Here is a 22,512-nt window from a genome sequence, read left to right as displayed (position 1 = left end):
ACTCGTTTGCGCGCGCTCTCTCTCTCTCTCTCTCTCTCTCTCTCTCTCTCTCTCTCCTCTCTTTCTCTCTTCGATTTCAATAACGCACTCTAAATACCGGAATTCCGGTTTAACGGGCACCAACGGCATGAACTATGTGCCTGGTATCTGTGGCGCTCGAAAACCTTGGCTCCCAGGAAAGAAGCTGGATCCAATAAAACGGAACTAACGCGCGTTCGCAGCGGTCCCAGCGTTTAAAAGAAACGCGGTACGCGACAAAAACGTATACCACACTCTTACAGCCCGTCGATCAATTTTGCACGCGTGGTCTCCAATATTTTCTAAAGTCGATCTCCGTTACGCTATCCTCGCGCGAAGAATTCGCGCCGGGCATTAGAAAGAAAAGCGCCGAGGAGCACTCTAGCTCCTTTTCGCACTTTAGTTGACAGCCGCTTTATACGAAGCATGTAGATTTCGATAGCAACGGAACCGTTTACGAAACTAGATCACCACCTCTCCCTTCTCCCTTCCCTCTTTCACCTTTCATGGACAGCATGAAAATCAGTCGTAAATCATTTGTCGACACTATCAATGCCATTCAATAAATTACAGCGTAAAGACGTCGCAGTTGTCGAAGGTGTCGTGCGATTTTGAGACTTTCTCGAGGTGAAAGACTTGACGATGTTCGATAATGCTCGATAACATTGAACAAGCTCGGTAAGTAAGTCAAAAATGATTCGACACTCCACGGCCTCGGATTAAGGGGGGCCTGTGAAAACATTCTTATCACACGGAACGCGCGGCTTTCACCATAGAAATAAAGCAGATAGGCTGGGACACCGATCTGACAAAAACTTTCCGAGCGCGACGGTATGGCAAAAAATTAGTCGGATCAGACCTAAATACGAGTGTATTGAAACTAATTGTGAGTAACTATCGGCGACCGCGAGCGGGGAGAAAAGCGACAACTGATAAGACGATACGGACTTTGGAAAAGAGGAGCACATTCGTTAACGAGACCAAGTTTAACGTCACGTTCTCCACCGCTTCTCCACCGTTTCCAATCGGGACGCGGCAGTTTCGAAGTTACTCCCGTAATTATTATAGATCTACGAAAGTTCGGCGAGAACGTGTCTGTCTGTGTGTGCGCAGAAGTCAATAAGGAGATCGCGTGTTGAGGGCCCGATAGCAACAAGCGTGTATAATATTTTGATTACAGGCGACGCGACGAGAAAGTTTGATTTCCTTTCTCGTGATTCTTTCGCGGTGCCGCTGTTCGACTACAATAGAAGACATCCGCAGCGTCTATTGAGGTGTCGAGCTACGGAAAAAGAGACTGCAATATCGATCCCATTACCGCGGTGCAGATTGCACGACGTTGCTTCATCTATATGACAATCGACACGGATTTACGAGGAAATTGTTATTTCGATCCATGTCGAGTCGATCGCGCGTTTAATTAAAAGGGGATCGATTAAGGTGAAACGATTAGAAATCCAATTGTTCTTACCCCAAAATTATTATTCGGGCCATTTATATAAAATGGCATTGTTCGATGTGTCGATCTCGCGACAGCCAATTACGTTTCGATCAAACAAAATACTGTCGCGCTGAAATCGATAAAGTTAAGATGCGGTAAATATGGAGGAAGCGAATAAATATTGATTGGAAAGCCTCTGGAGAGAGTTGTATATTTTGCGGAGACGAAGTGGATTGTACGAAGCACATGCATATATGATAAAAGAGTGTAGTAGAACAGGAGATCGATTTGAAGAGATACATAAAAATAAGAAAGAATTATATAGTAGACCGAGGATTTAGACACAAGATAAGATACTGACGATATTATAGGAAGAATAAAGAAATGAAAGGAGATAGGGGATCTACGCGAAAGCGTAAGATAAGTAGTATGTGGCAATATTGATAAGAAAAATGCAACATAGTTTAGAGGTATTAATATTAAAGACTGCGTGAATAGACAGGTGAATAAAATAATGTAGAATAATCGGAGAGAAAACAGAGCTAGATATTATCTCATTAAGTTAAGGGATATGGACGTGCGTGGTTGAATGATTTTGTAAACCAAGTCCCATCCTGACTTCGCGAGCTGAAGTAATAAAATTCTATTCTTCTTTTGCGTCTCGCTCATGAAAAAAAAATGTACTCGTACTTTGCCACAGGGCTGAGCAAAGAAGTATTTCAAATTGTTAGTACTTGAATTACGAAATACAAAATATCGAGCTGGATTAAAAATACAAAATACAACTTGTATTTCAAATCGAGAGAGATTGTCAATATTTCGCATTTGCTGTTTTACGAAAAATATGTTTAGCACAAGGCGTTACCACGTCTTTCGATACAAACTGTGGATATGATGAATCATGCTAGAACAGTATTTCGCAACTATTCTTTTAATATTCCCTTAAGTGTAGCAGAGCACTGTTATCCATCAGACCCTCAGCTAGAAACCATCGAGACGATCGATGTACACACGATATGTATGGGAAACGTCGAGGAGGGTGTTTCGTGGCAACCTACCCAGCAGGGTTTTATCCCTTAAGGGGTGATTAACCTACAGATAACAAAAGCACGCTATATATTCGTGTTTGCTCTTCATTGTGAAGATTTGTCTTTTACAATTTTATCGCGTACGTACGACAAAAAAAAACGTAAAAAAATGCTCTGCAGACCTGTTCTGTAACTATTATCGTTAATAATGTCGCAACTCTTTTTTACTGCGTATTATTATATATCTATGCAACGACATTATAACGGTAACGAAGTTGAAAGTTATAGAATAAGTCTGGCTAAAAGAAAGTTTTAGATATGAAAAACGAGAGAGGTAAATTGGATTTTGTCAGAGACATATAGTAGATGGAAAGAAACAATTTTATTGAAATATAAATCTGAAAATAATTATGTCGAGCTATTAAAAAATTTATATTGAACATTTAAGCTAATTGCTAGAACGTCGAAACTTTTTGTAGCAATATCACCGTGCTTGAACGTCTTAACATCATTATTTTGATCGTCCGACATAAAGTTATTTCTGATCTGTATCTATTCAAATTTTTAGATACTACATTGTTCTAAAATTGTCCTTTCCGCGTAGATCAATGAAAATAATTCGTGGAGACCTTATACCCTAGTTAAAAAATTAAGAACACGTGAGTGTGTGTGTGTGTGTGTGTGTGTGTGTGTCTTCAGTCTTCGTTCTCCTAATCGATAATACTTTTCTGGACACGTGAGTGTGTGTGTGTGTGTGTGTGTGTGTGTGTGTCTTCAGTCTTCGTTCTCCTAATCGATAATACTTTTCTGGAGCGCGATGTAATTGTCGATTAATTGTCTGTCACTATCGCGAGCGCCCAAGTCGGTCGGGCCGCATATTATTTGTGCCCCACATACCGTCGTTTTTACAGGGAATGCGGAGAGCTGCATGCGCGAGTGCGCCCCGAGCGTGTATCATAAATATGCGTAGCCGTCATTTCCTTGCCGGCGGTATTAGGTATGCCAGTTCGCGAGAGAGGAAGGAGCAACCAGAACGCGACCGGCAATGGCGCGAGTCGTTTGCATAAATCATCGTCCTTTATTTATCTTGCCCGCGCGACTCGCTCCATTATCCGTAGTGCGCGCTACGACCATTTAATGGCTTAATAGCGTACGCGAATGGACGAACGGATCGCAATGGACCTCTGTGCGAGGTAATCGCGACTATCGCGACGCGACTGCATCGTTCGAGAGCAAAGTCGCGTTTAGCTCCTCGGCGAAGGAAGCGAAGGAACACCTCCGCGAGGTTTTCTTCCGTAAATTATTTACGTTCCCTCACGGCGTATTAAGGATGCTGTGGCTCTACATTATCAGCAAAAAGTTATCAGAATTAAAAAAAAACTGCAAACTAGAAAAAAAAAATGTTTTTATGTTCAATTAAATATATTTATTTTAATCCTTTCCTCGATTTAAATAAAAATTAGCTGGTATAAGATATAATTTATTTCAAATTTAGGAAATATTGTTTAAATCAAGGAAATGATAATTATTAAAATAAAAATATTTATCAAAATTAAAAAGTAATAAAAATTAAAAAACAATGCAAACCGAAACAAATGCTTTTATGTGTTAAGTAAATATAGTTATTTTAATCCTTTCCTTGATTTAATAACAATTAGGTGGTACAAGATAACTTATTTCAAAGTTAGGAAATATTTTTTATAAATCAAGGCAGTGATAATTAAAATAAATATATTTACTTAAACGTAAAATTTTGTTCGATGCAGGATTTATTGTCTTTCATCGTAATCAACAACAAAATATTTTAATTTGAAATATACGAACTTTGAAACCAGTTATAAAAAAGAAAGCAATAATGAAATTTGATTTATAATGGCTTGTGCAACGAAAACGACCCTATTTTGTTACAACGTTAAATGACTTTTTAACGAGTAAATTCAAATGGACTCTCTATTGCACGAATATTTATTAGAGTTTTATTACTATATGAAGAAATTTGGATTTAACTTCTCATGCTACTTCTTCAAATTTGCAAAGGAGTGTCATAAAACGCGATTTTACATACGAGTCAGGAATAAAAAATTAAATAACCATTAAACCAGTGAGAGAATTGTGCTGAAATTTTGCAGATATTCAAGCATCATAATACAACGATCTATGAAATTTTATACTTTCTGGTAGTCCATTAAAACGTGGCACATGCGTCCTTAATACCAGACCGACTCCACGACGCTCGTGATGAATTCGCCGAGAACGTTGCGCAGACTCCGCGATCTAAAATAATCCCACCGATCAATATCCATAAAACTCTCGCGTTTCTTGTGTTTACACGCGATCCTCTTGTCGCACGTCTTGCGTGGATCTCATCTGACGGTTCGTATCACATGTGAAGATCGCGTTTTCAGCATCGAGCAGAAGCGCGTAACGATGCTTGCGGCTGAAAATGAAGGATTGCCATCGGACGTGCCTTGCTCCACAGCTAAATTACAAAAAAAAAAGTGATGCTGATCTTTGATATTGAGGTGAAACAAATCGTATTGGATTACACTTCGTCCGAGGAAAGCATGTCCAGTCGGCTGTCGTCGCGCGAATCGTCGTCTACAGCCGATCGATCACGCGGAAATTGTCGGACGAAAATAACACTAAGGTCGTATTCGAGGAGATAAAATTTAATCACGCGTAACGGTTGCTTTATCAACACTCTTGTCTTTGTATTTTCTTCGCGATTAATCGCGAGTTCAAAGGTCAATGAGCGAAAGGTGGTCGAAGTGCGAAATAGCCCGTGAAAAAAATCCCGTCATTCTGCGTATAAACAGCACTTTCCCTTATCGAGAAAATCGTACGTGCGCGTTGGAAAGAGCGCGGCTTTGCTTACGTATCTGAAAATCTAGTTAGATTTAAAAATAAATTTGTTGGACCAAAACAATTACGTACGATGAAAAATGTTGTAATATGAATTAAAACGTAAATAATTTGATTCAATTAAAATGATGAATCACAGATTGTCACTGTGATATGCAGTTAATTCAATTAAATTTTACTCATTCAACTATATTTGTTATTGTCTTTACTTTCAAACTTTTAGTTTCATTAATACTGCCACTAAATTAACAAAAATATTTCCAATTAGTCTGATGCTGTTGATTCAACAGCATTTTTTTTCTCTGTATAAGAACAGAGATGGAAAATATTTTTGAATTCGGAGTAAAAACCTAGTTTTCTACAGTAAAAAAAAACTATTTTTTGTAAAATACTAATAAAGAGATATAGATTTTATTTTCTTGATATTTATTATTAAAACGTTTGATATGCGTTTGATGCGCTATTTCATTATTATTTATTACTTTTGTGTTTTTATAATTTCAAATCAAAGTGAAAATATTCTTGTACGCGTATCAAATAGCATGACCTTTAAATTCCTGCTTCCTAGTCTTCCTACCGACAATGATAATCTAGGTATCTACAGTCAGTTAGTCACTATACATACATTTTAATTTGTTTAAACTTAACTTTATATCAGAAATCTGTTGGATGAATGCAAAAATTGAATTCTGGAATAATAATACGACATTAAATATCGGAAAACATCCAAGAGAAACATTTTTCAAGGCCAGAGTAAAAATACTGTCCTTTTTTAATGAGTTTTTTAATTGAATTTTTTACCTAGTTTTTTTTCAGTTATTTTTATCTGTACGTAGGAAGCTCAAGCATGAATATCAAGCCTGCGAAAAGTTTTGACATTCTAACATAATTTAATTACACTGAGAAAAAAGTTCTTTATGTTCAAGTAAATATATTTATTTTAACATTATTTCTTGATTTAAATAAATATTAGCTATAAGATAATTTATTTTTAAACTTGGAAAATATTTTTCAAATCAAGGATACAATGCTAAAATAAATATATTTACTAAAAAAAAAAAAAAAAAAAAAAAAGTTTTCAGCGTATTTAATACAATTGTTATCAAATTTCTGTCTAGCTGAATGTTTGGATACTTCAGCAAAATCGTTCCTTCTCGGTAGACCAAAAATATAGATTAAAAATAAAGGTAAAATCCAGGTTTCTTTCGTAAAACGATTGATTCTGGAATAAGCCTCGAGTACACGACTCTCGTCTCGAAGAGCATCTTCGCGACGCTCTGGTGAAGACGCGATCGCAAGGGAATACCTTCAACGGCCGATGCTTTGAATGTCTTCCACTCACGGCGCCCACGAGCGCAACGGGTGCGCGTATTGCGCGACAAATCGATGAGTCATGCCGCCACGACCGCTACGGCCGCCGCTCCGCTTCGTGCCGAGGTGAACACGCGAGAGTAATTTCTTGTCGTTTTCCAAGGGACGAGGTCGACGGCGGTTTATAACGCCGAACGCGAATGATCGTTCCCGAGCAGCAGTAACCTGCGGACGACGAAATTTTTGTCTCGCGCGACATTTTAATTCTCACGCAGACGGCATCGGCGAACTCTCGCTGACTCTCTGCTTTTTCCTCGCAATTATGCAAGAGGCGATACCTGCAGGTGGAGCGGACTTTGCGCGATTGTTTTCGCATTTTTACTTTGACGCGACTATTCGCACACCTACTCTGATCGATCCCTCGTATGCGTTTCGAGATCAACCTCGAGAAACAAACGGCAATTCCGGCGCCGCGTCGCGCCGGTCCACCTGCGCATCCTTGGCAAGGCGGCAGCTGCGGCCTTGACATCAGATGCGCGCTCGCGAGGGCGACACTTTCAAGAGGCGAGATCGCGAACGCGAACGCGATCGACGGCGACGTTTCCGTTGTCGCTCTCTCGAAAGTTCATGCTACGGATCAATCTGGACGCATCGACGAGTATATCCGGATTGTCGCGAATTCAAAAAGGAACAAAAAAAGGCGAGATTTACCCTGGAGCATGTTCTGGTCGGCGTCCTCGTCCGCGTGGTAGCGGACGCCGCCGCCGCCGATCGAGGAGGACAGCAGGCTCATTATCGTGGCGTCGTCGTCGTTGTCGGCCGGCGATGGCACGTCGTCGTCGTCGTCGTCGTCGTCGTCTCGTCCTCGATAGAACCGACGACGACCACCGGCGCGTGGGGCCGCCTGGCCCGTGCGCTCGCGGAGCTATTGGCGTGCGCGCTCGCCGCACGGCCACGGGCGAGCCAATCGAAAACGTGCGGGAGAGCCTCGCGGGGAGAATTCGCGGAGAGGCCTCACGGTGAGGCTCGGCGAGCAGCTCGCGAAAAGCCGCCGGCCATGGGCTGCCGCCGACTCCGGAACGTAGTCACTTTCTCCCGACGCCACCTGTGCGACGGAGGCCGCGCCGCGTTCGCCGTCTATCCACCTTCAGGATCGCTCCTTCCGTCTATCCGCTGCTCTCCAGGATCAGGCGGCGGTGCCGCGGGACGTCGAGAAACGACGACGACGACGACGATGATGATGATGATGACCACGAGATTTTCGCGCGCACCACGAGCAGCGAGCGCGACGAGCGACGACGACCTGACCCACCACGGCGTGTAATTTTTGACAGCTCGCGACGAACGCGGCCGCTCCGGCGTTGTCACTCCGGCTTGACTGGCACCGCTGGCACTGCCCCGCCAGGCCGCGCGAGTCGCGTCCAGGCGTACAGCGAGCGTCCGCGCCGCGTCCCGCACCGCACCGCCGCCGCCGCCGCCACCGCCGTCGCGTTTCGCCGTGAAACACGGCGGCGCATGACGCGCGATCAATAACAGTCGCCGCCGACGCCGCCGCCGTCGGCGACTGCGCTATCGCGTCATTATCACTACGCTGATGTAAGGCGGAAGACACCGCCAGCTTATAAGTAGCTTTCGCGATTGCTGATGACCGGTGGCCGCGGGTACGTTTGCCTCGGGATATCTCTCGCGAATGACTATGCGCAAATTCCAAAGTTTTGCGTGCAGGCTGCTCGTGTAATAACCCTAACAGCATTCCATACAGCACGCGGCATTGCTAAAACATTGCAAAGTATTGCTGCAATGTTTTTCAGCAACACTGCAGTAATGGGAAAATGCCCGCTACGGATATATGTAATGTTACAGCAGTTGATACAATATTATATATATTGCTGCAATGTTGCTGGAAAATATTGCAGCAATACTTTGCAATGTTTTTGCAATGCTGTGCTGTATGGGACAAGATATCGTACGAACATTCTAGATATTGTACGAATATTTGTGCGATATATCATGATATCGTACGTATATTCGTACGATATCACAATATTCGTTCGATATCGTGTGCTGTTTGAGAATCCGCGTGTCCACGTTCCCCTTTCCCCACCGAGAGGATCGTGCGCGAGCGAAATCGCGGCGTTGACGCAACGGAGGAACATGCGTGCGTCGCCGCGTGTAGGCTGTAAAGGCAAAAATGTAGGTGAACGTCAGTTTGTTTATCGTTTCATCGTCGGCATAATTGATGACGGCGCGCGCTGCATAACCGCTCGCGTTACACGCTGCGTGCGCGCGCGCGCGCAAGTTCGCCGGCGCTGCCGAATTATTTGTTCCGCAACTCGTTTCGGCTCGCGCACAAAGACGTGATCGGATATTGGAGAAAGTCCCGGTTATCATTGTTCGCGGGACGCGGCAATGCATGCGATTTATGTAGATCTTCCGCGCTCCCGTCTTCCTTCGCTCTCCGCATGTTGCATAATAACGTATTGCCGTTATTACCACGACCGCAAAATAACGAGAAAGTTTGAAGACATTTGGTTTTGAAGAATTCCTCGTTGCTTTTGATTTTGTACCGCGCGACCAACGCTATCACTCCAAGTAGAACAAAAAGTCATTCTCGATATTAAAAATCAACAGCAGAATTGAATGTTGTGTAACCGAAGCAAGTTTCAAGCAGACACATTCAAAATATTTAATGTAAATTTGGTGTTATCAAAAGTACACTGAATTTCATGCACATGCTTATCAGTTGTAAATACTTTAAATTTAATGTATCTACAACTTAAAAATACATTGAATTTCATTTCACATTTTTATCAGTGCTGATATCAAAATTTAAAATTTTGCTCTGGTATTTTGCATAGTTTGACCGCATTTTTTGCTACAGTTTTAAGTAAACAACTTTTAAATGAGAAAATGAATTTAAATGAACTCTTTTGCGCAACTATTTATTAGAGTTTTATTATAGAGTACATGTATATTCAGGAAAAAAATTTGTTATAAATCTAAAATATTTAGTCCGATGTGTTCAACTAAACATTGGGTTGATTCAACAATTATTATTTGATTGCACAAAAAATGGTACAATACATGCATGTCAATCGTTAAAATTTCTTAATTAAAAATTAATTAAATCAACTCAATGTTTGGCTGGTGAACGGATTAAATATTTGAGTTTTTCGGCAAATTTTTTTTCAGTATAAACAACTTGATTTAATTCATAATGTCACTTCCTCCTCACGTTTGCAAGTAAGTATTGCAAAACGTGATTTAAAGCTCGTTTTACATAATCTGTAACTCACGACAGAGTTAAAAGATAAACAACCGAAAGAAAGAAACGATTAAATATTTTATATATAATTTTAAATCAAATTATGGTTCGTATACTATAACAATTTTTCTCATCCATAATTATATACTCGTAATTTAACATATCAAATTATAAGTAGAATTCTGTCGTAAATTATAGATCGTGTAAAGTGGGCATTACATAAGAATCAAGAAAGAGAGAGAGCAAACAAAAAATAAATAACTTTTAAATCAACAAGATAATTATGTTCAAATATTTTACGCAGATGCTCATTCTTAATAACAGAACAATCCATGAAATTTTTAAATTTTTGATAAGTAATGCATACTTTGAAATGTGGCACATACGTCCTTAAAGTTCAAACTGTCCGAATTGCCCAAAATATTTGAACCAGATGCTTACTTTTTACTTTGAAATATTCAAACGTACAATATATTTAACTTTTAATATATTTAAACGTAATATATTTAACTTTTTTGTCCAAGCCCTAATCAAAATGATATCAAAATGATTAAAAGTCTGTTTGAGTTACAATTAATTTTAAAGTATAAATCATCTTGTTCTACCTGGAACCTCGCACATTATTGATCTTTCCTAGTGGAATCGTCTGTGTTTCATCTAATAATATCTGCATATATTATATTATTATATTATATTATATATTATATTATTATACTATATTATTATATTATATTATATATTGTATTATTATATTATATTATATATTGTATTATTATATTATATTATATGTTATATTATTATATTATATTATATTATTGTATTATATTATATATTATATTATTAAATTATATTATTATATTATATATTGTATTATTATATTATTATCCCCTACTCCATTAGTATATTTTTATATCGCATCAATTTTGTATTTATCCTTATATATTTTTCCCTATAATATGCTTTTACATTTAGACTTCAACGCGACGCAGAAGAGAGGGCATTTCCGACGGGAATGACTTAACAAATCGGCAGATTTCATCGCGACTTCGACAGCCGTTCGCGTTTCCAGGCAGGCGGCATTCATTACGCGCTGACATCGGCGCGTTGCATTTTGCGCGTGCGTTCATGCATACGCGAGCATGTCCGTTTCGACCGGGTAGTACTCGGGAGTAATTCACTTGTCCCGTTATACACGCCGAACGGGATTAACGCCTTATCGCACGTCGGTGAACGTCAATGCACTAATCCCGAAGGAGACGCATCGCTCCTTTTCCCAGCATAATTAAGATTTCACACACACAGTCGTGGAGATCCGTTTTTCGGATTTCTCAATCGGTCTCTTGAAAGTGCGCGTCGACAGCTGATAAACGGACAAACCGGATGTACCCTTCCGCGACTTCCGAGCGCGAGGTCGAAAAATCGACTTTCCAACGTCGATAAGAAATGACGGCGAGCCGCGCGCGAGATCATATATATAATTTTATTACATGTTAACGGTATAGGTCGCGCCGGGTCCGTTTAAAGTATTAAATGAAGTGTCGTTTAATAAGATAACCCGCGCGCTATCGCGGGCTATATCTGATGATTAACACGCGCCGCGCGTAAATAACTGACGGCGGCCGTCGTCTCGCGTGCGCGACGCACATTCGAAAAACCCGTCGCCGGTCCATTAACGCGAAGGACTTCGATTCGCGCCATGCGGCTAGTAATTAATTGTTCCTCCGTGAAAACCGGCTCCGTCCCTCCGGAGATCGATGCGCGGTGTCAATGTAACGTAATGCGTATTTATGTCTTCGCTGCTGAAAGTCGCGACGCGAAGTCACGGTGATCTGTCTTCACGCTGCTCATCGGATGCTGTTTTTCCGCCGAGAAAAACGATCCGGGACTTTCTTTCGTTTTTTCTTTCTTTTCGTATCGAGATTTTTTTACGTCCTTCGCGCGCACCAACCAAGAAAAAAAGGCTCACAGGAAACTCGTCTGATTATGATTAGTTACAGCAAGATGATTCGCAATCAGCGTGGTCTATCCGTCACTGCTCGTTCTCCAGAAAAATGTAAAATTGAGGGAAAAACCATATTTTTTCCTTCTTTTTTTAATTAAGGAAAAAGACGACTTCAATAATAAAGTATTACGGCAAAAAACGAGTTTTTTCGATTTGAAGAAACTTTTTTGTTGTTCCTTTTATTAGAATTAAAGAGATAGTTTGAATATGCAAATCTTTTTTTAAATGAATAAAATTTATCTCTTAAATCAAAATTTACTACTAAATTATTTCTTGCATTTCTGTCAGTACTTTCCAAATAAAAAAATTAAACACAATTTATTTACTTTAAAAAGTGTTAATAATATTTTATTAAATCAATAAATTTTTATTTTTCTTAAAAATATTTGCACTTAGGTTTAAAAAAACTGAGCGAACAAAAGATTTCTTTAATTTAAACATAATTTTTTTCTGGGTGTAATGTTAATAAAAAAAATTTAGAAAAATCAAGTTTTTTCTTAAATTATGGAAAAAATGACTGTAATAATGAGATATTAATATTCTTAATTTTTCAAAAAAATAAAATTAAGAAAAAAAACTCGCTTTTTTCTGTTTTTGCAAAAAGTATGAAAAAATACTGCTATGACAAAATGCGAATTTCATTGATGAATTACCTACTTATTAGAGCTTTTAAATAAACAAATCTTAAAATCAGTAACATGGAGAACAATAAAGATGACATTTTAAAAGGAAAAACACTCGAAAAAATACAGTAAAAGCCGGGAAAACTTCTTTTTTTAATTTCCGCGAACTTTTTCCGTCTAAGACTACCGATTTCCCGTCAAAAGCTCAAATCATGATCTTAACCCAATTTCAATAAACACACGAGTTCCCGCTTCCGATCGAGTGGCGAGCACAAGCGAGCAGATTCCCAATCATCGTCGATAAGAGTATCTCACGGATTCATTTCATTTTCCACGATTGGGCGGGAGGCCGAAGGCATCGTAACCGATGTTTACCCGCTCGCTCGGTTTTCCCCGAGGAGATTACACGTTTGTAATAATAATATCTACAACGTAACGTTATAGCGCGAAGGAGTATCAGCTTGCAGAAAGACCCGAGGTTCGAGTCTCTCCTAATTATCGGTAAACGCGTCCCGCCTTATCTCTCTTGCGATATGCCGTATTAATGACATATAATCAGAACCGATGGACAATACCGGGGAATGCTTCTCGCCGGCGAATCGAGCGTCCCCCCTGACTTTCGCGATCTCCTCCTGGGATTCCCTTCGCCGATCTTCCTCGCCTTCGCCAGAGACGTGGACTTCTCTCGTATAGCAGAGATACTCGAACGTATCGCGCTTCCTGCTATTAGAAGAAATTACTATTCCGATACCTCCCGATACCGCAGCGCGTATAGCGTGCGGCCGATTCCTCTTACCGATCACCGCGTTCTCAGGATCGATAGACAATTAGGATTGCGATAGACGAAGAGAGAGCACAATGGAGAACCCCGCTTATGAGAACCCGCTTCATCTGTCGTCAAAATTACACGCTTCCCCAGAACCGAGTAAACCCGGAGAAAAGTTGTATTTAAATTGATGAAATTGTTTCTTTAACTTGTTTTTTTTTTTAATTGAAATAAAAATAACTTTGAGGAAAATAAAAATTTATTTAATTTGAAGAAATGACGTTATTAGAGCCTTTTTTAAAGTAAACAAATTAGTACTTATTTAAATTATTTGTTTAATTTGAACAAATAATTTTTTAATTCAAGCAAAGTACTGACAGAAATGTAAAAAATAACTTAGTTATTTTGATTATTTTAATTCATTTAAAAAAAAGTTTTGCGTTGCATAACCAAATTATTTCTTTAATTCTAATAAAAGAAACAACCAAAAAATTTCTTCAAATCAAAGAATCTTTTTTTTATAACTGTATAGCAATCTACAAATTTCTTTGATTCAAACAGATATTTTTTGGATCGAAGAAACTTTCTTCTGGATGCGATAAAACCGTTTACCTTGATTTTTTCAAGTTGAAATAAAAATAAAAAATGGAAAAACAAAAATTTACTCCATTTCAAGAAATAAACGTTATTAACCTTTTTTAAAGTAAATTAATCATATCTGTTCAAATTATTTGTTTAATTCTTTTATTCAGAATTATTTACAGAAATGTAAGAAACAATTTAGTTGTTCTGATTTTACAAATATATTTCGTTCGTTTAAAAAAAAATTCTAATAAAAGAAACCACCACAAAATTTCTCCATCAAATCGAAGAAACTTTTCTCTGGGTAAAGATATCGAGGCATGCATACTGCGTACTCGATTAAGATGGATAGACCGTCTCATGCAATTCCACGAGATGAAAACGTTCTCGATCGGTTTCCAATTGAGAGCCCCTCGAGAGGAGAAGCGAAGGGGTGATTCGCGTTTCCATTTCATCTCGCGGACAGCCGTTTCCCTTACACGTCGTAAATGAAATATCCTACGTCGCTCGCGCTCGCGCGCGATTCCACGGCGAGAGTCGCGGAAAAGTCGGTCTTCCGTTTCTGCGGTTAGAAAACGATCACGGCGATTTCACGTCGCCACCATCGTCGGCGGCGAGCTTGATCCGGTCTACCTCTATTCCATTCACGCGAGCCGCGAACTCTTACCCGAGAGCGCCGCTCATCGACTCACCTCTCAACGACCTCTCGACGTGATTGACAGTGAGATCGGAATATCTTTATCTTATCCCTCACCTCTTTTTCTTCTCTCCAAGCGGAAAAGATCGCACGCGCTCCGGAAAACTTTCGATCGGCCCGCGGAGAAAATCGCGCCGCTTCACCGTTATCACGCAATCGCGAATTGACGCGGTCGCGCGTCCAGCTACGTCCGCGGACATTTCTTCTTCTTCTTCTCATGCCGCGCTCTTCCCGATCGGTATGCGAGACTAATCGGCGTCGTGACGGTGCTACCTAACGACCCGTTGCGATCTGATACCGTAACGTTGCCGCTGCACTGCCGCGTTGTGCCGTCCCGCGGTTACGCTCGACATTCGCGTACCTATCGACAGCATTTATCTGTCCGCACGTGCATCATCTGGAGCATCCTTGACCAATCGCGTTGCCGCTGGTCGTTCGGTCGGCACAACGCGACGAGAGGCCGCCCGATCTACCTGTTTTATTGAATCTTGTCCCACTCACAGATTCCTCCGGTGTTTATCGTGTACACATTGTATTCTTCGGGTTCCGTTTACGCTCCACTTAGTTCACGTTCTGTTCCGTCGAGCTGTACACTTTTCTTGCGCTCTGTCCGCGTCGCGTTTTTGCTTTATGATTTATCCACCGTGTGCTCTGATCATCTTGTTTTTACTCAGAGCAACAGCTTCGCTGGCGCCTCATTCACACATCGCCTTCATTCATGCTGCTTGTAGTTATCCCAAGTACATAATGTACGTAAGTCATGCATAAAATATCGTGCGTACGCGATAAAGCCATTAAATTGTCATTATTATTATTCAGAGCGACTTCGATCGGGTTCCGATTAAGTTAATAGGCGATTAATTCAGTCGGCTACAATTGCCTGCGGCAAATTTATTGGTTCTTAATCTAATCTCTCATCTGAACGAGCGACAAACAATTAATAGCTCTATCCATATTAACGAAATGCTGCGGATATTATTCAGCAAATTAATCATTAATTGAGTCAATTGCGGAGTGTGATCTAAATCACCTTCGAAGTCGCAGCAGTTGGGTTGAGAAAAAATAGGTAAAAAACTTCAAGAGCGCAGCTCTCTGCTTCAGGGAAGAACAAACTCGAACTCGATCTCGAAATGACAATTGCGAAGATTCATTTGGTCTAGGCCCACGTGTACTAAAAGAGCAATTTTGAAAATAATCATATTAGATCGTTAGAATAATTACACTGCACTGAAAAAGAAAGATTTGGTAATACTTTTACCAAAACTCTAATGATCCAACATAATCATTTTCATACCTGCATTTTCAATAATAAAATCGTTCTTCCCGTTTCTTTCAGTGTGTGATCGCGAATCAGTGTGTGATCTCGCGGGGGCGTGTCGGCTAATCCGAACGAAACACCTCCGCTCTTTGACCTTAACGAGGAAACAACGGGATAGGACGTAAAACCGTCAGGGAACCTCCGGAGGCACGATCCGCCCGCGGAAACGACGCGACAACCGGCGAAAGGCGAAGGCCCGATGGGAAAGTATCAACGGCACGCGCGGCGGATTGAACGAGGCAAAGCTGCTCTCGTTAACGAAGGAAAGCCGCACGCAAGTCGATCGCTGTCATTCGATCTGCCAATTATCGACGACAGCATTCGCAGCGCGAAAACTAGCCGGGTGCGCCGAGAGCGTCGCGAGTCACTCGGATTTCGTTGCATGAGGGAAGAGCGGACCGCGCGGATGTCTCTCGCGTGTCAGAAGTATTCCCGCGATATCTCAGTGATGGTACTCTCGTGGGCGTTCGGGACTTTAACATGTTGTCTGCCCAACATACTTGTCTCATCGTGCAAGCCACGAGAAAGTTGTCATTATCATAAAATACTGTGAAATATGAAAATAAATGAGATAATTTCTTTTAATATTAATAAATAACTAAGATATTTAAAAAGAAAAATTGGTTCATTTATTTTCATATTTTAGAATATTTTATGATAATTTTATGATAAAAACTCTATCACAATTTTTATATTTAAATATTAATTAAAATATTAAAAAATAAAAATTTTTTCATTTACTTACACAATATTCTATAATTTTTATTTTTTTTAATGTTACACTAATCATATAAATATAACACTCTGTTCGCGCAATTAAACAATTTTTGTCTTACTTTCTTTTTTTTTGTAAAACTTAAAGCATTGTGTAATTAACTATAATTTATATACAATTTTTTCTAACAAATTATGATATAAATCTTTCTATAGAGATATTAATGTTATACAAGAATCATTGAAAAATTCTTTCATATTTGTAAAAACAATAAAAATTAGCTTAGAATTGTTAAGATACAACGTGTGTAGAAAAGATGCCGAAAGACAAATTAAAATTTACAATAATTTTTAATAGAATTTAATAAGACAATGAGTTTTGGAAATTATGTGCGGTTATGAGTGCGTTGAAATATACACAATTAAAATATTTACATTAGCTTACTGATAACCGCGCATGACTTCCAATGTCCATTGCTTTGTTAAATTATTTTAAATATTGGGGTCCTTGATGTTTATATTTTTGAAATTTTAATCAAATAAAAATGATTAATTGTCGAATTACGTGCTTGTTATTTTATATTGTTTTTCAATTAATTGTGTTGTATGAAAATTTTATATTAAATTAGACTTATTAGACGGTTGTTCACAAGAGAAAAGTTATTTTAAAAAATTAGGTGCTTGGACAAATGTGGTACTAAAAAATTCGACTTTGTTTTTGCATTCACTTTTGTTTTCTTTTTTTTTATCGCTTACACAGAACAAGATAAAGGTCGCGGCGATGTTTCAAATTGTAAAGAATTTTTATAACTAACCGGACCAATGCGCAGCAGTGGAATTGTAACACAGCTACATTAATCTGTAAAGTACATACAAATCCAAATTATAACAGCGTCCAGAAAATTTTTTTTTAATTTATATTAACTTAAAGAAAGTCGTAATATTTTAAAGATAAATTATCTAAAACAATTATAATACAGATTTTTCAATAAACTTAATATTTTATTTGTAAATTAAATCTATGAAATTACAAAGAAATATTTTTTATGGAAATGTAATTAATTCTTCTGTTTTTTTGTATAGATAATTTTTTTAACTTGAGGACAAAAGTTAATAAATCAAAGTGTTTATGTGTTTTAAAGAACTAATTAAAGATATGAAAATCAACTTTTTAATTGGTTAAAACTATCTACTCAAGCCTAATTATTGAAAATACGTCTGCTATCTTAAACTGGCATAGTCATTTTAGCACAATCAAATGCGATTCATACAGGAAATCATTTATTATTTTCTTGCTGTATTAAAATTTTTATGCGGCAGCTGTTTTGTTAATAACAATGGCTATGCTAGCTTAACCTATTAAAGCCCACAGTTAGATCAGCAAAGGTAGCAAAAAAAAAAAAACAATTGGATAAAGGAACGGAGCATGAAAAAACATGGAAATTAATCATAAAGTAATTAATTTATAAATTTCATTTACCTCATGATTACTCCGCCGTTGCCTGCTGCCTTCCAGATCCTCCTCCTTCTCCTCTCTGGTTTCTGCCTGTTGCTTTTTTATAGCACTAGCACTCACTTACGAAAACACTACTATGACAATAGTCACCTCGACGATCCTGGACAACATTCCCGTTAACGGTGCACGACAACCGCGCGACATCCTGGACGCCACTCCCGTACGCGACGCGCAGTTTATTACATTGCGACAACGCGAAGTTAACGCAAAACGACGAAAGCGTTATCCGCATCTACTCGCGATGCCATCAGGGAAGTTAACGCGGCAGACAACAAATCTCGAGCGCTAGGAGTACGTGCGATCATCTTCATGCTGCGCCGCGCGGCGTAACATAACCTCTTGCCCGTTCAACCGCAGCCGTTGCTAACGCACAACACACGCGTGTCTCCGGACGATTATTATGTCCGCGTTCTCACCTACGCTTATAAACACACGAATTGAAACCGAAAACAAACAGCCATGGATTAAAAAATGCGATCGACCGATGGGCGAGGAATCACTGACGCCGTCGCTCGCACGACGAGCTTCGATCGAACGAAATTCGCGATCCAACAAATTGCCGGTACATACGGCGCTAATCACTTCGATATAAAGATCGCGCGGCGCCTCGCACTTGCAAGACACTTCCGATGTTTGCAATGCACATTTATTATGTCGCGACAACGGGAAATTAACGCAAAACGGCAAGCGAGCTGTGATCCGCCTCACTCGGTACCCGACGGCAATGACGTTAGCCGACGGACGACTCTCGAACGATGGGGACGCGCGGATAACTTCACGCGACACCATCATCTCACCGCGACGAGCGATGTAATCTTTGGTCCGGTGGTCGCAATCGTTGCTAAAGCACAACACGCACGCACGTCTCCGAACAATTATCATGTCCGCGTTCTCACGTACTGATAAATGTACGAATTAAGAAAACGAAAACAAACACCAGCGGATCGATAAATGCGATCGACCGACTGCTGACGGATCACTGATGCCGACGCTCTCGTGACGAGCTCCGATCGAACGAATGAATTCTCACGATACTCACGGTCTAACAACAGATTGCTGGTACAATGATGAGTACGATTACGATCATTACGATAACAATCATCTTTATACCTCCGATGCTTCCGATGTCGACCCGCGACCCCGGTGACCGACGCGCAATTTCTTAACGCCATTAGCAATCAGTGCGACACCTTCACGCGACTGGCGCGATACCCTATAATAGTAACTAGACGCCTACGTATGGGGTCGCGCGAATCGCGTGAAGATGTCGCACTGATTGCTAATGGCGCTAAAAAACTGCGTTGGTCGCGGGGGTCGCGGGTCGACATCGGAAGCATCATACAAGGTACCGTGCGATCTTCATAAAGGTAATTGTCGTCGTACTAATCACTGTATCAACAATCTATTGTTAGACCGCAAATATCGTAAGAGTCCGTTCGACCAAAGCTTGTCGCGAGAGTGACTGCATCAGTGGTCTGTCGGCAGACTTGGCAGTCGGTCGATCGCATTTTTCGATCCGCGGCTGTTTGTTTTCCATCTCAATTTGTACATTTATCAACGTGCGTGAAATCGTGGACGTAATAATCGTCTGCTGATGTGCGTGCGTGTTTTGCGTTAGGAACGGTTACGGAAGGATTATGTTGCTCGTCGCGGCGAGGTGAAGGTGTCGCATGAAGTTGTCCGCGCGTCCCTATCGTTCGAGAGTCGTCCGTCGGCTAACGTCATTGCCATCGGGTGCCGAGTGACACGGATCGCAGCTCGCTTGCCGTTTTGCGTTAATTTCCCGTTGTCGCGACATAATAAATGCGCATCGCACTCATCGGAAGTGTCTTGCAAGTGCGAGGCGCCGCGCGATCTTTATATCGAAGTGATCAGCGCCGTATGTACCGGCAACTTGTTAGATTGCGAATTTCGTTCGATCGAAGCTCGTCGTGCGAGCGACGGCGCCAGTGATTCCTTGCCCATCGGTCGATCGCATTTTTTAATCCGTGGCTGTTTGTTTTCGGTTTCAATTCGTGTGTTTATAAGCGTAGGTGAGAACGCGGACATGATAATCGTCCGGACCCGCGTGTGTTGTGCGTTAGCAACGGCTGCAGTCGAACGGGCAAGAGGTTATGTTGCGCGGCGCGGCATGAAGGTAATCGCATGAACTCCTGGCGCTCGAGATCCGTCGTCTACCGCGTTAACTTTTCCGAAGGTGTCGCGGGTGGATGCGGATAACGCTTTTATTTTGCGTTAACTTTCCGTTGTCGCAATATAATGAATTGCGCGTCGTGCACGGAAATGGCGTCCAGGATGTCGCGCGGTCGTCGTCCATCGTTAACGGGAATGTTGTCCAGGATCATCGAGGTTACTATTGATAAGTAGTAGTGTTCTCGTGAGTGTTAGTGTTATAAAAAAGCAACAAGAGAGTAGGAGGAGAACCTGGGTGGCATCAGGCAACGGCGGAGCAACCACGAGGTAAATGAGATTTATAAATTAATTACTTTATGATTACTTTCCATGCTTTTTTATGCTCCGCTCGTTTAGCCAATTGTTATTTTTTTTTTGTTGCTATCTTTGCTGATCTGACTATGAGCTTTAATAAGTTAAGCTAGCACAGCTATTGTTATTAACGAAACAGTTGCCGCATACAAATTTTAATACAGCAAAAAAATAATAAATAATTTCTTGTATGAGTCGCATTTGATTGTGCTAAAATGACTGCGAGTTTAAGATAACAGACAGATATTTCAAATAATCAGGCTTAAGTAAATAGTTTTAACCAGTTAAAAAGTTGTTGATTTTTATTTTTAACTAGTTATTTTTAAAACACATAAACACTTTGATTTATTAACTTTTTCCCAAGTTAAAGAATCATCTAAGCAAAAAAAATAGTTAATAGAAAAATTTACATTTTCATGAAAAATATTTCTTTGTAATTGCACAGATTTAATTCCTACAAACAAAATATTAAATCTATTGGAAAATCCACATTATAATTGTTTTGAATAATTTATCTTTAAAATATTACTACTTTTTTAAATTATTATAAATAAAAAAAATTTATATTTTGGATTTGTATGCACTTTACAGATTAATGTAGCTGTGTTACAACTCCGCTGCTGCGCATCGAACCGGTGAGTTATAAAATTTCTTTACAATTTGAAACTTCGTGCTGCTCATCTTATTCCGTGTGAGCAATAAAAAAAAAAAGAAATCCAGAAATGATTTTTAAGAGTAAAAACGAAATTCCCAGAAAATTCCAGGCTTTCCCGGTTTTTCTCGGTGAAAAAGAGGCTGATTTTTTTTTTTACAATCATTTTCACTTTGCTCAATGATTACGAGAGGATCGTGGTGCATTTACGCTGTGCAGGCCACGCTTTACGCAATCGTGCGCGCACGCCGGTAGTTTTCAACGTCGAACGTGTATAATCCAACGACGTGTCCACTGTGTAAAGCGTCGGATTATATATTATATACACGCGCGTATAATAAACAAGACTTTGATCGGCGCGCGTGATTTCTGATCGCCGAAGTCCTTTCCCACGTACGACACGGTCTTGCTCGTACGAAGAACTTAAGAGGAGATCCTTCTCGCGATGCGAAACTTCGCGCCGCGAGAATGACGGTCTTCCTCTATTAATCTCAAAGAAAGTTACGCATCCCCGAGGCAAGCATTAACGGTAGATCTGTCCGATAAATCTCTGTGTGCCTTTTCTCGATTTTTTCTCTGTTGGAATGGCCACGCGACTCTCCTAGGGACCTTACATGGTCATGCAGTAATACTGTCAGTACCAACAAACTGAAGATATAACTGATTGTGTTGTTTAACATTGTGGAATTGATGTAGAATATTAATAATCCGGATTTTTTTATTTCGGGTATTAGTATCTTTACCACACACAATAGAGTTCCCTTCTGCATATATTGATGCACAGAAAAAAATAACTATTAATCAGCAATTATATAAGTAATAACAGTATGAAATTTTCTTGAAAGAATTTTAAACAGACACAACTTATAAAAAAAAATTTGCTTTTTTTATTTAAGCAAGTTATGTCTGTTTATCAAATTCTTTCAAAAAGATTTCATAAGATTTTGATTACATATGACAATATAATTGTTGACTAATTTTTTTCTGTGTGCTGGAGAATAAAAAATCCGGATTCTTATCAGTACAGAGAAAAAAAAATTGGAAATAACTAATTTGCTAATAATCAAATGTTAAAATAATGGCATTAATATAATGTAGTTAATATAATCAAAACTTATTTTTTTACATTAACGCTTCGTGATTATACAGGATCAATTTTATTTTAAAAAAGTTCGGAGTTTTATATCTCTAAATTTAATTTTTTTATAAAAAAAATTTTAATTTAAAAAGTCA

General features: G+C 39.7%; 1 protein-coding gene and 1 long non-coding RNA gene across 3 annotated transcripts in view; both read right to left on the bottom strand.

Moving 5' to 3' along the window:
- LOC105199248 (cerebellar degeneration-related protein 2-like) overlaps positions 1 to 22,512 on the bottom strand; it is a 46,972-nt gene that overhangs the window by 23,210 nt on the left and 1,250 nt on the right. Inside the window, exon 1 of one of the 2 annotated variants that reach the window (XM_011166253.3) lies at positions 7,372 to 7,604. The exons of the other annotated variant lie outside the window; for it this stretch is intronic. Coding sequence (XP_011164555.2) covers positions 7,372 to 7,453 — 82 coding nt within the window. The 5' untranslated portion in view covers positions 7,454 to 7,604. Of the gene's footprint in view, positions 1 to 7,371; positions 7,605 to 22,512 lie in introns of those variants that run through there. 2 annotated transcript variants of the gene reach the window in all.
- On the bottom strand, positions 1,944 to 6,328 carry LOC120359624. Its single transcript, XR_005576400.1, has 2 exons — positions 3,224 to 6,328; positions 1,944 to 3,180 (listed from the first exon to the last, which is right to left on the bottom strand). It is a non-coding gene; the product is annotated as an uncharacterized LOC120359624 (long non-coding RNA).

The sequence above is a fragment of the Solenopsis invicta genome, chromosome 14 (assembly GCF_016802725.1).
Source record: "Solenopsis invicta isolate M01_SB chromosome 14, UNIL_Sinv_3.0, whole genome shotgun sequence".
Taxonomy (NCBI): Eukaryota; Metazoa; Arthropoda; class Insecta; order Hymenoptera; family Formicidae; genus Solenopsis; species Solenopsis invicta.
The sequence above is the reverse complement of the archived record's forward strand: the minus strand, read 5'-3'. Positions and strand labels throughout refer to the sequence as shown.